At 39.5% G+C, this 17,500-nt stretch overlaps 1 protein-coding gene across 1 annotated transcript in view; it reads right to left on the bottom strand.

Moving 5' to 3' along the window:
• Positions 1 to 17,500, bottom strand: part of LOC145408102 (tachykinin-like peptides receptor 86C) — a 187,203-nt gene that overhangs the window by 45,289 nt on the left and 124,414 nt on the right. Inside the window, exons 3-4 of the mRNA XM_080278910.1 lie at positions 4,998 to 5,099; positions 3,645 to 3,779 (exon numbers count right to left, since the gene is read on the bottom strand). Coding sequence (XP_080135036.1) covers positions 3,645 to 3,779; positions 4,998 to 5,099 — 237 coding nt within the window. The remainder of the gene's footprint in view (positions 1 to 3,644; positions 3,780 to 4,997; positions 5,100 to 17,500) is intronic.

Raw genomic sequence — 17,500 nt, 5'->3', positions numbered from 1 at the left:
TTATTTCTCTTTTTTGAGAAATCCATTAAGTCTGTCCCCATTGTTTATAATGAAAAAGGATCTATTCATTTGTTTTACGACGTCTTCTATTTACCTTGGTCTGTTCTCTCTGTTCTTCAATCTACCTTCTTACTCCATCTATCTATCTGTCTGTCTATCCATCCAAACTAAGCTGAACACATTTATCCTCTCTTTCAATTGTATTTTGTCACTGCAACATTAAATTTAATTCCATTGTGTAGAGCTTAATGGCTGTGTGAGTGAGGACAGTCATATATATATAAACAATAATTACTACTTCTCTCCAATTATGTGTTTTTCGTTTTATACATACTATCTCCAGGTGATTTAATTCATCCCACAAGCAGAATTAAAATACACCTGTAATCCTGCATATAGATTTTTCATATTTAATGTTTTTCCTTCCTCTGGTCATCTGTCAAAAAAAAAACGAAATAGGCAATATATATAACGTAATTAACCTTATCTTTACTACAAGTCAAAGTTAGCATAAAATCGTCTAATATCAGCACGAATAAGCTAAAAAATACATCATCGGACTGCAGGGGTTGAGTTTAGAAGGGTTTATGAATGGGACCCCAGACGCTGAGCAGACATGGGGTAATCGTAATCTGTAATCGTAATCGATTGTAATCGATTACAGACTTTTGTGTAATCGTAATCGATTACTTAAGCATTTTTTTTTTCAAAGTAATCGCAATCGTAATCAATTACTCTCATATTGTAATCGTAATCATGGTTACTTTTACGATTACAAGGCCCCAGATAAGTTATTCTTCCACAAATACTCGTCAAGAATAAAATACTGTAGTTCAGTGTCAAACAGTCAAATATACACCATAAAAGTCCATAAGTAATATGAAAACAAAAGTGAATTGTAAGTTATCACTTAGAAGCTTCCATATAACATCCTACCTAAGCTATAATAATATCACCCGGGAAGATCTCAGTTGGTAGAAAAGTTAATAGAATAAAAGGGTCAAGGACAAAGGGAAGAAAAGTCTCGGTGCTTGAATTATTAAAATACATTTGTATTGCAAATTGGCCAAAAAAATAAAGGAACAACGTACAGGACATAGCACTGTACAGTATATTTTTATCCAAAGTAACAGTCGCCATAGGTTCTGCAGAGCTTAACCCTATGGACTTCCTTATGCAGGCAGTTCTTATTAAAATGATTTGCATATAAGATTCATATCCCTAGAAAATATTTTTATATTACTGGATGATGTTTTTGCTTTTAAAAACTAACTTCAGCTATTTACTTTATCAATGTCAAGTATAAAAGAAACGTGCTCATAATTATATAGTGTATAACAGTACATATAATCATGACTATAATCATGATTACTTCTTATGTAATCGCAATCGTAACCGATTACTCTTACTGTAATCATAATCGTAATCGTAACCATAATCTAAAGTTTGCAAAGTAATCACAATCGTAATCGATCACAATACCCTCGTAATCGCCCCATGCCTGGCGCTGAGGAAGGGATTTCTAAATAACAAATAGTACTGAACAAACCCAGTGCTTAGACTGCCTTTATATATACGAGTTGTAATCTAGGGCCCGTATTCTCGTCGGTTAAGGAAGCTCCCTAACACCTCTTCCTGAACGATTTATTTTGCTAATTACACCTTACTATCCTCGTCTGTGTTACATGAATAATTCCACCCATACTCTGCATAAACAACATACACAAGGATATTAACCAGTACTATCCAAAAATATAAATCGGTATGAACGTTGTGTTAGGGAGCTTTGTTACTTGACCAAAACGCGGGCTTGGGTGGCTTTGTGGATGTCCCAACACCTCTTCCATTGCTATTTATTTTGCACATTAGAACTTCATGTCCTCTTGGATGATAAAAATGGTGACGCTGTTAATACATTACTATAAGCCTTTCACACAAACGTGCCCTTGATTCTAGCTCCTTTGTGGGTTATTTCACGTAGCTCAGTGGCAAAATAAGGCAATGCTGCTACTCTACATCCTTTCCATAGCACTTCTTGATGACTAGCTGCATAATCTAATATCAATCTATTATTGCAACTCAGGATTCAAGATGGAGAGATGGCAATTTTAGGCCAAGTTAGAGTAAAAGGAGTATAGCTGCGAGTTGCCAGGCTAGAGTCCCAAAGAGTGTCGTATGATTCTAGTGCAAAGGAATCTTTCATACCATTGATTTCAGATGTAACAACCACTCTGTTAGCCTCGGTGATTATCTTACCGGAAGATATTAAGGTGTTTGTTAATCTTTCAGTTTATAAAGGATTCAGTTGCACGTCTCTGTGTCGCTATCCCAAACCATCTAATGCGGTAACGACATTAGCACCTTCATTTATTTACTCATTTATTTATTTAAACATTTATTTATTCTGTTTCCTATTTTTGCAGGTTATCAATTTCCGGTAGGCTGTATCAAAATTCAAATGAAAACGTAAGGTAATGCATTTTGAACTTTCTTTTCAGTGATACCTGCTTTATGTCCGTCCCCCTGTATATGAAGAAGTCTGCTCTGTGGCCTTGACTTTATTTTAATCGCTCTGACCTTGGGGCTGACCTAAGCGTGTTGGCCACTAAGACGAGGGCACTTTATCAGCTGGAGAGGATTCATCTGGCAACTTCAGTCATCAAAATCGGTCAATAAATGCGGCCTGTAGAACGCAAACAAACGAATGGACAGACGAACGGATGAATGGAAACCTCTCATTAGTGCATCAGAAGCCCATGGTCCTCCGTTACCTGACAACAAACCGATCACGGTAACCAAGGAGACGCATTACTACCTGATAACAGTCTCATCGAATTTCATGCAGCCACGTCATTGTTAAGTTATGGGAGTGTCACAGTTCCGTCAGATGAAAACAAATCGCCTAATGTACACGTATACCACTCATTTTACCTGTACTGTACTTGAGTGTACTGTACTCATTTTACCTGTACTACAGAAACAGTAGTAGAGCATAGAGGGCACGGTCAAGCCAGCAGCGTGTTTAAGTAAAGTGTAAATAAATCTACAAACATCCTTTCTCTTGCCCGTACCAGCCTTGAAATACTTGTGCAACTCACGTGAGAGAACCATTAGTGGAGTAAATGAGGCGAAGTGTAAGGAGATCTTGCTGTAATTAAGTGAGCTGGAATGGTTGTAAGATGGCTTCATCAGTTCAGAATTCAAACATGAAGTTAAAATGAACCTTTGTACTGTACTTGGGTTTATTATGCAAGACGTGTGAGAGAAACAGTAGTGGAGTAAGAGGAGGCAGAGTGTATTAAGAGCTTCCCAAGTTCAAGTGAGATGCAGGAGTTGTAATATCGTTTCACTACTACATAACCTAGACATGTAAAGCAAAATTTAACCTAATCTATACAACAGTACTGATGTTGTCCTTTTGATCGCAGGCTCATATGACATGAACCCTTTGGAGTGCCGACTGAAGTTACCCATCTTCTGTAGTCCAATATCCTCCATTACGGTGATAGGGAAGGAGTACACGTAGTTCAGGGAAGTTTGCATAACCGAGAAATAGAGCCACCAGGTCATATCGGTGTCACTACTAGGAGGCGTCCCTTTGCAAACATGAAATTGTACCATAACTGAGTTTCTCGAGCACTTACGTGACAGAGACAGTGGTAGAGTAGAGGAGGCAAGGTAGGGCCAGTAGCAGAGATGACGCCCACACCACCACTATCACCACCCTGGCTGTGGTTTTGGACATACGGGGTTCGAGAGGACGCACGATGGCGATGTATCTGTGAGGCAAAGAGAGAGGAGTGATGTGCTGTATCAAATCTGTGTCATAACTGTGCAAAATGAACGACAAGCCTGCAGAGTTGTTTTTATATGCAGGTATACCAATATCATCTATCTACCAATCTACATATCTATTTATCTTTCTAAAAGCATCTATCTACCAGAACACACACACACTATCAGTTTATATATATATCTATCTTTCTAGCTTTTAAAAGATTACCAGACAGATAACACTAAAACCTTGGCTTCCTCAAAATTTAGAATAAATGCATGTCGGGAATCCTGTCTCCCCCTCCCCCAGGAGTAATACATGAAAGCGAATTGTATTTTAAGTTGACGTGGAAATTTCGCAGTACCTCCACCTTGGCAATATATTCAGCACATTTCACCTCAGTATTCTCTGGTATATTACTGATGCCAACTACACTGATATTAAAAGAACATAGGTAACACACAGGAGACACTGAAGGTTAACTATACCAAACGTACCTCTACTGAAGAAGAGGTATTAAGTCTTCCATATCACGCTCAATACAGCTCCAAAGCGTCATTATAGAGCCGTCCAATACTTAGGGTTAAGATATTCAGGGATTTGTTTAGATCCTGTGTTTCATCGGCTCGATAATCAGGCTTTCCAGCACCTCCTCCTTACCACTTATTTCTCATACTACATATTAGTAATCTTCCGTGAGTTCTTGCTTACGAGACACTTTCTTTAAATGACAAAAATGAGAATAATACAAACCATATGCAGAAATGAACTGATTAAGCAGAATTCTATAAAGGCTTCTAAGCTAACCAAAACACGATCCCAAGCCTTTAGCTGTTTTAATTTCCAGTTACAAGTTACATCAGTGCATAAAAAAAGTAGAAAAAGCACAGTCTAAAATAGGTAGGTGGAGAGGGCAATTAACTGTGACTGTAACAAGGACATATTTGACTGGGAAGAACCTGTGTGTTTTTGGAAGATTTTGAAGAACTAGGGAACGGAGCACTTTCAGGTCCTGACAGTGAAGGTATTTGAAGCCATTATAATTATCTTCTTCCTCTCATTTCCTTCTTTATTTCTTACTCAGTTTATTATTCCTTCAGTCCTACCTCTCTCCTCCTCCTTTTATTCTTTCATTATCCTTTCCTTCTACTGTTCATCTCTCTCTCTCTCTCTCTCTCTCTCTCTCTCTCTCTCTCTCTCTCTCTCTCTCTAACCTGCTCACCTGTCAAAAGAGATGGCCATAAGGGTGAAGACGCTGGCTGCAATGGTAGCGTTGGCCATGAAGTTACTGATGGTGCAGTAGATCGCGCCGAAGGGCCAGTCGCTGTGGAAGGAGAGAGAGTGAGATAGTGAGAGAAATTGGAGTGGGAAAATGAGAAGCATTATTATTACTAGTGCTCTTAAGGATCTAAGGGTAAAGAAGGAAGAGTACAATTACCATGTTATATTTACTTAACTCACTCACATCCACAGCTCCAAAAAAGAGAAAAGGAGAAGATGAGTAAAGAAAGAGAAATATAAAGGGATGTAAAAAATATAAAGAGATAAGAAACTGGAGATAAATGGATAGAGACATACAGTATACTACAGTGTAACAATATTATCATTAAATAGACGGAAAAAGCGTTAATTTTTGTTTTAAAAACAGTCATCTTCACACACTATATATATATATATATATATTGTTACATAGCCTATGATTTCATCATCCTTTGTGTAATTTTAACGCACAGTTGCTGCATGTTTGATCACGAGCGTGTTCTGCCTCAGTTCCCCCCTTCTACCGTTATAGTAGAGTAAGTCGACATCTCTGTTATACTTTGCGGGATTGTCATCTCTTTGTCCCCATGGCTTCATTTGCGCGTCCTTATTACAAGTTGTATCAAGCTCTGCTAGCCCCTATATAATGAGCTCAATCTCTGCATCATTGCCACTTAGATCTGCTCCTCATTTTGTTCACATCTCTGTCCTCCCCTGTACAGATATTATTATTGTGAGTGCTCAAGAAATCTCCAAACATCTAGCAGCTGTGTGTAATTTGAGTATAACTGTTGTTGCATTTTTTCTTGTACTGTATAGCATGAGTTTGGTTTGTAGGCTTAGTGAAGTTTTTGTAATTCATGTATGGATCTTTATGTCAGTCATTTTTGATAATAGTTTGTATCTGTAATAATTTATCTGGCATTCACTGAGTATTATCTGGTATCTCATTTTATCAGGGCTGACTTAGATAAATTTACTCTTGCTAATTTCGTGTTAATAGAGGCTATTGCAGTTAACCATATATTTAACCTGTTTATTTGCCATTACATTATCCTTATGAGTCCTGAATGTTTTGTTGTTAGTTTATGCATTAAACTTTAACTTGTAATTTTACCTAACTCTTTTGTTTTGAACCTGGAACTTTACGGGACAGTAGTGACTCTTCGTATTCTCACTTAAAGTGTACATTATCTTTCTCTGTTCCGTAACATAAATTTGGCGACCTCATATCAGGATATTCAGGATATTATCATAAGGATATTGTTTGATATTTTGTGACTGTGATATATTCATGATGGCTACTATTTCTACACTTGATGAAGCCAAGGACTTTTTGTCAAATGTGCAAACAGTGTGTGATATAGAAAACAGAACAAAGAATGAACTTAAGATTGTTGCTCAACAATTGGGATTTGTTGTTCGCTCTCATCAGTCTAAAGATCAGATTGTTGCCATGATTAATGAAAGCTTGTTCAATGTAACTCCTCCAAATGAGCAAACGCAGATTGAATTAGCTAAGTTACAGCTAGCTCTGCAGGAGGCTCGTGCTAAAGAAGCTGAATTTCAGGCAAATGCTAAGCAGGCGGAGTCTCAGGCTCGTATTGAAGAGGCGCAGGTACAGGCTCAGGCACAAATTGAACTTGCCAGGATTCAGGCAGACCATGAGTATCGCATGAAACAAGGTGGAACTGGATCATCTAGCTCTGATGATTTTGATGTGGCTAAAAATGTTAAACTTGTCCCTCCTTTTAATGAATCTGATTTAACAAAGTATTTTCAGTTGTTTGAGAGGGTAGCTACAGGTTTTAATTGGCCTAAGGAGTATTGGCCAGTACTCCTTCAAACTGTTCTCACCGGTAAAGCTCAAGTAACTTATGCATCTTTGCCTCAGGATCAATCTGATAATTATGATGTAGTTAAGAGCTTAATTCTTAAGGCCTATGAGCTTGTTCCTGAAGCCTATAGAGTAAAATTTAGGACAACTTACAAGCAAGATAAGCAATCCTATGTTGAGTATGCAAAAATCAAAGAAGATCTTTTGGAGCAGTGGTTAAATTCTAAGAATGTGGATTCTGATTTTGGTAAATTTAAGCAGATGATTTTGCTGGAGGATTTCAAAAGGTGTATTAGTAAAGATGTAAGCCTATATCTTGATGAGAAAAGAATAGATAATTTGTCTGATGCTGCAGTTTTAGCTGATGAGTATGTTCTCACTCACAAGAGATATTCTAGAGAAAAAGGGAAAGCTGAGAGTAAGTACGTTGCCTCTACTCAGAGTACAGGTAACAGGAAAGAGAATAAGGATGATGTTTCTCAGGAAGTAAATACCAGCTTCACCTCTAGATTTCAGAAAAGTAAATGTACTTATTGTAGTAAGCTTGGTCATACTACGGAGAGATGTTTCAGGAGACAGCGTGATGTGAACAAAAAGGAGTCTTTAAATATTCAGTCAATTGGTCTAGTGTCCACTCTTGAGAGTTCCCAGAATTCTTTAACTGAGTTAACTGAACCTGCTTTGAGGGGTAACTTAAATTCTCATGATGGAGCTCCTCTTTTGAGCAGTAACGTGGGTGACACTCTCAAGAGTTCATGTGCTAATTTCCTGTCTGATGGTTTTGTCAGTCCTCTGGACAGTAATGACAGGAAATCAGTTAAAATATATCGTGATACAGGTGCTTGCCAATCCCTTATGCTGACCAGTGTTCTAGGCTCTAATTTTAATTCCTCTGATGAAACTGTAATCTTACAAGGTGTAGGGAATAATTACTTCTCTGTTCCTCTGTGCAGAGTGAATATAGAGTCTGGTTTTGTTAATGGTTCTGTTATGGTTGGGTTGGTTGAGACACTCCCAATGTCAGGTGTAACTTTCTTACTTGGAAATGATATTGGTGGAAGTCAAGTGTGTCCAGCTCCTCAGTTGTCTAGTGAGCCAGTGGCTGTGTCCCGGGATTGTGATGTCCCTGATGTGTTCCCTGCATGTGCTGTCACTAGGGCTAAGTCTAAAGTTACTGGTGATTTAGAGGATAATGATGATGATGATATTATCCTAGCTGACACTTTTCTTGCTAATTTGGACCACTCACCAGATGAGGCAGTACCCCGTAGTGTTGATAATTTGTCTCGTCAAGAGTTGGTTGAGTTGCAGGTTGCTGACCCTGAGTTGAAAGGTCTAGCTAACTCTGCTTACAGTGAAGAAGAGTCAGCCGGTGCTTCTACTTGTTATTATGTAAAGTCAGGAGTACTTATGAGGAAGTGGAGACCCCCAACAGCATCAGCCGACTGTGAATGGGAGGTTGTACATCAAGTTGTCATCCCTCGTGTTTGTAGGCAGGATATCATTAGAGTGGCTCATGATTCCAGTTTGGCAGGACACCTTGGAGTGAGGAAGACTGTGGCACGCATTTTGAAACACTTCTACTGGCCAGGTATCTTCAGGGATGTTTCCTGGTATTGTAAGTCTTGTCACACCTGTGAAGTTGTGGGGAAGTGTAATCAGACCGAAAGGTTGCACCTCTAGTTCCCATTCCTCCTTTTGAGGCGCCTTTCACCCGTGTGTTGGTGGATATTGTGGGCCCTCTTCCTAAGACTTCTTCAGGATTTTCTTATGTGTTGACCATGATTGATATGGCTACTCGTTATCCTGAAGCCATTCCACTTAGAAACATCTCAGCAAAGAACGTGGTTAAGGAAATGCTAGGGTTCTTCACAAAGTTTGGTCTGCCCAAGGAGGTACAGTCAGACCGAGGAAGTAATTTCATGTCAAATGTTTTCAAGCAGTCTCTGAAAGAGTTGGGCATCTCCCAGATCACGTCTTCAGCTTACCATCCCCAGACCCAAGGAGCGTTGGAGAGATATCATCAAACACTCAAATCGATGCTCAAGAAATACTGTTTGGAACATCAGAAAGACTGGAATAAAGGTCTTCCATTCGTTGTGTTTGCCGCAAGAGAATCTCCAAATGAATCACTGGGCTTCTCACCTTTTGAACTACTGTTTGGCCATGAAGTAAGAGGACCCCTTAAGCTACTCAAGGAATGCTGGCTGTCGGAGGAAGATGACGTCAACCTGCTGGAGTATGTGATGAAGTTCAAAGAACGGCTGTCCACTGCTTTACAGCTGGCGAGAGAGAATTTAGGAGCTGCTCAGAGAAGATGAAGACTTGGTATGACAAGAAGTCCAGGTTACGCCACTTTCAGCCAGGAGATCAGGTTTTGATTCTGCTACCAGTTCATGGGCAACCTCTTCAAGCCAAGTTTAGTGGCCCTTATTTCGTGGAGAAGAAACTCAGTGATGTCAGCTATGTCATCGCCACACCAGATCGTAGAAAGAGCAAGCAACTATGTCACATCAACATGCTAAAGTTATATCACAGGCGGGACGAAAATAATCCAGTCTGCACTGTGGCTGTTTCACTCGAGTCTGCAAGTGAAGCTCTCCCATGCAGTATGAGCCTGAGTGATAGTTTGGGGAAGAATCCTGATATCATGAATGATCTCCAGACTAAGCTTTCTCATCTACCACCCAAGGAAAGGCAGGAGTTTTCGGCATTACTGCAGGAGTACCCGCAAGTGTTCCGTGCCACTCCAGGAAGAACCACTGTGTTGATGCATGATGTCGATGTTGGAGACGCAAAGCCAATTAAACTGCCTCCTTACCGTGTGAACCCAGTGAAAGTTCCTCTCATCCAGAAGGAGCTTGGCTACCTGTTGGACCACAAGATGATTGAGCCCTGTCAGAGCGAGTGGAGTTCTCCTGTCACTCTGGTCCCTAAGCCAGGTGGGTCACAGCGGCTTTGCATTGACTACAGACGTGTTAATCAGATAACTAAAACAGACACTTACCCTCTCCCTCGTGTGGAAGATTGCATAGACAAGATCGGAAAGGCTAGGTACATAAGTAAGTTTGATTTGTTAAAGGGATACTGGCAAGTACCTATGACTGAACGTGCTAGGGAGATTTCATGTTTTGTAACATTGGGAAAGACATTTGCATGTTCTGTAATGCCATGTACAGATTGTTTTAGAGTAATAAGAAATTTCCTTTGTAAATTTCTTTTTTCTTTGTGGGGAGGTGTTACATAGCCTATGATTTCATCATCCTTTGTGTAATTTTAACGCACAGTTGCTGCATGTTTGATCACGAGCGTGTTCTGCCTCAGTTCCCCCCTTCTACCGTTATAGTAGAGTAAGTCGACATCTCTGTTATACTTTGCGGGATTGTCATCTCTTTGTCCCCATGGCTTCATTTGCGCGTCCTTATTACAAGTTGTATCAAGCTCTGCTAGCCCCTATATAATGAGCTCAATCTCTGCATCATTGCCACTTAGATCTGCTCCTCATTTTGTTCACATCTCTGTCCTCCCCTGTACAGATATTATTATTGTGAGTGCTCAAGAAATCTCCAAACATCTAGCAGCTGTGTGTAATTTGAGTATAACTGTTGTTGCATTTTTTCTTGTACTGTATAGCATGAGTTTGGTTTGTAGGCTTAGTGAAGTTTTTGTAATTCATGTATGGATCTTTATGTCAGTCATTTTTGATAATAGTTTGTATCTGTAATAATTTATCTGGCATTCACTGAGTATTATCTGGTATCTCATTTTATCAGGGCTGACTTAGATAAATTTACTCTTGCTAATTTCGTGTTAATAGAGGCTATTGCAGTTAACCATATATTTAACCTGTTTATTTGCCATTACATTATCCTTATGAGTCCTGAATGTTTTGTTGTTAGTTTATGCATTAAACTTTAACTTGTAATTTTACCTAACTCTTTTGTTTTGAACCTGGAACTTTACGGGACAGTAGTGACTCTTCGTATTCTCACTTAAAGTGTACATTATCTTTCTCTGTTCCGTAACAATATATATATATATATATATATATATATATATATATATATATATATATATATATATATATATATATATATATATATATATATATATATATATATTATGCAAGGAAGGGGGAATCAAAGGTCAGAAGGCCGTAAGAGCGTTCCCTCCTAGATAAAATAAACATAGCCAACGCTACGCTGTTGCAACTCTCCATCTGACCAAGCACATACCCCTCCCCAAGGCAGTATTAACCCTGCTGTGGCCTGGCAGGCAACGCAGACGGTTGGCCTACATCATTCAGATCTCTTTTTTCCGTTATTTCCAGTGAAATATTGGCATGACCTTTAATGGCCTTTTTTTTTTTTTTTTTTTTTTTTAATGGCCTGATGGATGATGGCCCTTATTTGGACGCCCAAAGTGTATGCTTATTCCGCTCTGAAAGTCTGGATGGCCTGTGAGAGGCTGTGGCCTGGTAGGCACTTGCCCATTTTGCCTATACCTGGTAATCCGGCCCTGACCCCCCCCCCCGCCCCCACCTCCTTGCACACCTAGCCAAGCGTATAACGGCCCTCAACTCCCCCCCCCCCCCGTATAAAACAGAGACATTAAAGCTTAAAAATTTCAGTAGTTTATCCTTGGTAATAATGAAGTTATGAGCAGATCTGATGAAATTAAGACTCGCACTTTTTTTGTTTAATTTAGGCAGCCATTTTTTATGATTACGTAGTAGGTATAGTCATGAAACTCCATATATAATTAGATATTCACATTATAATTCATCAAGTGCAATCTCTGCCTCTTAGGTGTAGTAGTTGCAAAGTTTTAATAGAAAAATGCATTGAGCCCTTCAGATTCCTTGCACAGGTTGCACTGAAATCCCTGAGAATTTTTGTTTTACTTTTTCATTATGAAAAAAAAAAAAAAAACTACTTAAGACACAGCATTCTACCTGTCAAAAGGCACCAGTTCACTATAAGACATAACTATGTGAAATTTCATGACTCTATAGTGAACAGTTCTGATTTCTGGCCCGGAAACGAATTTCTACGCCACGTATTGTTGTTGATCTCAGTGATAACAATACCCTCCTCTGACTTTGTCAGTTGGAGGGTTGAAACAAAATAAGACTGGGCCAAATTCAAGATCCATTCATTCTGAGATACCATAAATTTAATTCTATTCTTCTCTTGCATAAAGTAGGAAGCATAATTGGAAATAAGTGCTGGACGTGAAAACTGTGTATATTCCTTGCAGATAAATGGAGTAATTCCGTTGGTGTTTCAGATTACATGGCATCCTGTATCATGCATTTTTGCGTAATTCTGAGTTCTTGAAGTACAAAGGCACTGTTTACATTTGAATTACGGCGGCTAATTTGTAACTCAATGCTTCGTTGTGTATTTCAGACACAAAAGTTCGCCTGCTATTTCGCCTCTTTAATTCTTATTTTCTTCTGCTGGCTAGTATTTCTAAGCTGATTTCGTTGTTACTTTATTCTGCTGACTAATATTTATCGCCGGCCTTTACAAGGCGGAGTGATAATGTTTTTGCCCGCCTGTGTGTGTGTGTGTGTGTGTGTGTGTGTGTGTGTGTGTGTGTGTGTGTGTGTGTGTGTGTGTGTGTGTGTGTGTGTATTCCCAATATATCTCATGAATGGCTTGAGCTATCAACATGAAACCTTTAGGGAATCAAGATATGGCCAAAATCTTGGACTTGGTCAACAGCATATTCTGGCGGGCGATTAGCATTCGACTCCAGTATGTTTTTCTTTCATTCTAAGCTGATTTCGTTGTCTCTTTCTTCTGCTGGCTATTATTTATAAGCTGAGTGAGACTTGGTGTGTACCTCCGCTAAAAGGTGATTCTCTCCGGCATGATGGGTCAGGGAGGAAAGTGACGGATTAGCTCTAAGTGTGGCAGCAGACACAGAGAAATACTAAGTGAACATTTTGTGACTGACTTGTCTTGCAATGACTGCTGTAAAACAAATCACTATTGAGTCATAACTTAAAAAAATGTTAAGTCAATATGCATAGGAGTGCAGGAAGGTTTATTCTGCAGAAATAGATGATGTCCAGGATATTTGTTTAAATTAAGACCACTAATTTTATATATCAAAGTGACAGTAGGTAGCTAGAGGGTCAACTGCAGTACAATTAAATATTTTCAATCAGGCCTGACTTACAAGGGTTTACATCCAAGGGTAGGCTGAGTAGGTCATGGGAGTGTGAGGCTTGTATTCTCGTTGGTTGAGGAAGCTCCCTAACACCTTTTCCTAAGCGACTTACATCGCTTATTACGACTTACTATAATTCTCCGTGTTACAACATCATCGTAACGTCATCTTCTCCACAGATAACCTGCAAAAGGATATTAGTCAGCCGTATCAAAAATAAATCGATAATGATGAGGTGGTAGGGAGTGTTAATGTTAATCCTGGTACACTTAACTTCTCATGGCTGGAACAACTCTGTCTGTTTCTGTCTGTCTGTCTGTCTGTCTGTCTCTGTCTGCCTGTCTGTCTGTCTGTCTGTCTGTCTCTCTCTCTCTCTCTCTCTCTCTCTCTCTCTCTCTCTCTCTCCCTAACCACATCAGCTCCCAACTCGATTAAACTGACACAAACCACAAAGCTGCCCTTATCACACTCGTTATGTAGGTTACTCTGTGAGCCTGGCCAATAATGTGGAAACGACGTATACAGAGAGCAACGCAGAAAATCGCATATAGCAAACTTTAGAGAGAAGCCCCTAACACCTTTTCCTAAGCGATTTATTTTCCCTATTACGCCTTACTGTCCTGTTCTGTGTTATGTAAATCCTTCCAGTAACGCCATACTCTGCAATAATAACGCACAAAAGGATATTGACCAGCCATATCCAAAAAACAAATCGCTAAGAAAGAGGTGTTAGGGAGCTACCCGATGAGAAAACGAGCATTTTTCTTTTAGGATACCCCCAGCTAAACTCTGTCGTCTAGAGTTAGCTGTTATTGAGGGCTAGAATTGCCCCAACCATGAGAGGGGTAATGCTGCCGATACTAACACACTTAGCTTCACAATAATCACTTAGCTGAATAAAATCGTCTGCAAATAGCTGGAATACAACACAGAATCCTAATTCTCGTGATTTAGGAAGCTCTCTAACACCTCTTCTTTAGCGATGTATTTTTGGACTTGGCTAGGTAATATCAATTTGTATTTTGTTTATGCTGAGTATGGTGGTGTTTGAGTGGTTTAAATGACACAGAAGAGGATAGTAAGGTGTAATAAGCTTGATAAATCGCTAAGGGAATAGTGTTAGGGAGCTTCCTTAACCGACGGGCAATAGAACTGTCCCGATGGTGAGAGAGTTAGAGGTACTAGTACACGTAGAAACAAACCAGTAGCAGAAACCGTGAAAAAAAAAAAAAAAAAACACACGCTTAAACCAGAAATCGTGAAATGGGATGCATACTCTATTTTTTTTTTGTTTTTTTTGTTTACGATGATTTTTGACGTATTTGACTATGATGGAACTTTTCTTGGCCTTCCTACATGGCTGCTGACTGCGCTATGTAATATGGGATGCAGGCTAACCATACGTAATTACCACAGGTGTTCCATAAATGACCGTCAAATATTAGAGGTTTGCACTCCATTTTGCCCTTTTAAAGTTCGAGCAAGTGGCCTCTTAAATTTGAGAAGAAAAAAACTATTATCCTCTGTCCACTTTAATTTGGCCTAAAATTGCCTTATCTTCATCTTGAATGCTCAGGTGTAATGAGAGATTAACAATAGAATATGGTGCTAGTCATGAAGAAGTGCTATGGGAGGGATGTAGCGCCGCAATATTGTCTTTTGCCACTGAGCTGTAACAAATGGATAAACTAGAATACAGTAATAGTCACGAAGAAGTGTTATGGAAAGGATGTACAGTGCAAAAATGCCGTAGTTGGTGACTGATGCTGCTATTGACCTGTAGCAGAAAGATTACTACTAGGATATGGTGCTAGTCACGAAGAAGTGCCATGGAAAGGATGCACAAGAGAGCCGTAGTATTATCATCGTCTACCATTAAGCTCTAACGAAAGATTAACACTAGAATATGGTGCTGGTCAGGAAGAAGTGCTATGGCGAGGATGCACAAGAGAAACTGCATCTTCTGTCACTTAGCTACGGGAAATAAGCTGCGAAAGGACGGAAATCAGCGCCACTATAAATCGAACGAACGATAGTATAATACGGACGGGAACAAACACTCGGTATCGCGAACTGGGCCAATCAAACATAATGACCAATATCAACCCCGCACATGACTCATTACACGCAAGTTAGTGCCGGCTTAATGAGACCTGGCTTCCCTCTCTCCCTCCCTGTGTGTGTGTGTGTGTGTGTGTGTGTGTGTGTGTGTGTGTGTGTGTGTGTGTGTGTTTAGATGATTTTACGCAGCCTATGTGAGATTTTGGCACTGTAGGTGATAAATATAATCTTCCTTGACTTCCTTCACCGTTAGAATGCTGTATTGATCAGAATGTAATTGGTTGGTTGTAGTAAAGTAATATGAAAATTACGTCATCTAATCCAAATGGTTAATTGCCATCTCTCTCTCTCTCTCTCTCTCTCTCTCTCTCTCTCACCCCACCGCAATTAAGCTGATCCAAACCCTTAATCACCCTGCTGGGTCGCCAGCTCCCCAACCAATTTCCAATAACAAGGTAACGATACTCAACAAGAATGATGCGGAAGAGACAGCCAAAGGGGTCAGATGAGGAAAATCGTCTGACCACGGGATCAAGGATGTCCGGGTACTGGAGGGCTTTTTGATGCTCCTATGACTCACCTGAATAAATCGCCTGGCAAGAGGTGCAAAGGCTTCATGGTTACTGGAGGGTTTGGCACTAATGGGCTCCTATCTCACTCTCACCTGAGGAAAATCGTCTTGTAGGAGCAGGGCTAGAATGGCTGAGTTGATCCCGCCATGAGAGGGTTAATGGTTAATGGGGAGTGTACCTAACCATTATCCTAAGAGAGGCGACCCCTTGTGGTAATTACTGTACATAGGATAGATTCTCCTTGGTTACTATTGTTGTCAGAAATGAGTCTCCTTGGTTACTATTGTTGTTAGGAATGAGACTCCTTTGTTACTATTGTTGTTAGGAATGAGTCTCCTTGGTTACTATTGTTGTTAGGAATGAGACTCCTTGGTTACTATTGTTGTTAGGATGAGTCTCCTCGGTTACTATTGTTGTTAGGAACGAGTCTCCTTGGTTACTATACTCACTCTAACTTGGCCCAGATTTTCGTCCCGTTGCAAACAATTTCATGCAGCTTGTCGGCATTTAAGACAATACTACCGCTCTCCACCGTTTCCATGGCACTTCTTCGTGATTAACATCATCTCCAGGGTCCCCACAAATAATAAATGATATCGTCAGTTGGTACTAAAATTAATGTGGAAAAATTTCGTCGTTGAACTGAAAAGATTAAGGAGTAATACGTGAAAGAAATTGGCTACAGGAAAAGGTATAAGCCAACTTTACTATTCACTAAGGCTTTATTATGACGCTGAACAAAATCTTTGGGCTGTTGCAGAAATAAATTTGTCAAAAGGCCCTAGTGTTGTAAAGTAATTAATGGTAATAATATTGACATTTTCAGGCTCCTATGGCTCTCTCACAGGTTTATTTAATCGCCAGTCGTTATGTAGAAAACATGACCTTTTCTTTGACATGATTAATACTGACCTTGAGCTTGACCTAGTTTTAATATTACGAGTGAAAGCTTAAACGAATGTCGGTAATGCTACAAAAATCTTATTCGGGTTTATGTCGGTGTAAAAGTAATTCATTTTCAGGGACGGATGCAGAATGTAATAAATATTCATTCCGACAAAAATATTGCCTCTTTAAATCTGTCTATCTTATGCCATTTGTCCATCAGTGCATCCATCCATGTTTTCCTCTCCCTCCTCCGCCTTCACTTCCACTTCCTTCTCCACCATCTACCTCCACTTACACCTCTTCCTTCTTTGCTTCCGTTTCCTTCTCCGCCTCTCTCTCTCTCTCTCTCTCTCTCTCTCTCTCTCTCTCTCTCTCACATCTTTATTGGTTACACACACAAATATATTCCATGTCTGTTCTTGCCTCAAAAGGGTCCAAGTCGGGCAGAAATGACCGAATCGGCCTGAAACTGTTGTATATATTGCTTAAAATGAAAGTTGAATTCCTACCACGAAACAACCAGCATTGTAAAGAATCAACGCATGGATTCGCTGCCCATTTACTTCTCCTTTCTGACTTTTTTTGTCAATAATATGAGGTGGGGATATTTTATTTGCCTTCAAATGTGGTAATATTAAGTAATTATTTACCATAAACACTGCTTTAAAATGTGGGTTCATGTTTTCAATAAATAATATAATTTTCAGTATTATAGGACGAGGGGGCGTTTTTTTTTTTTTTTTTTTTTAAAGTTTCTTAAAAAGGACATGATGCATGGAGGTGATCTGTTTGTGGCCACCCTCTCCAGGATTAGTGTATCTGGCAGCAGATACATAGATAAATCTGCATGTATATGTGTGTATATCTATATCAATCTATCTTTTTTTTTTTTTTTTTTTTTTTTTTTATGTGACCGACTCCGGGCAT

This window comes from Coenobita brevimanus, chromosome 75, assembly GCF_032717465.1.
Source record: "Coenobita brevimanus isolate Jiangsu-jjx chromosome 75, ASM3271746v2, whole genome shotgun sequence".
NCBI lineage: Eukaryota > Metazoa > Arthropoda > Malacostraca > Decapoda > Coenobitidae > Coenobita > Coenobita brevimanus.
Note: the sequence above shows the minus strand (reverse complement) of the source record. Positions and strands in the feature narration are given on the sequence as shown.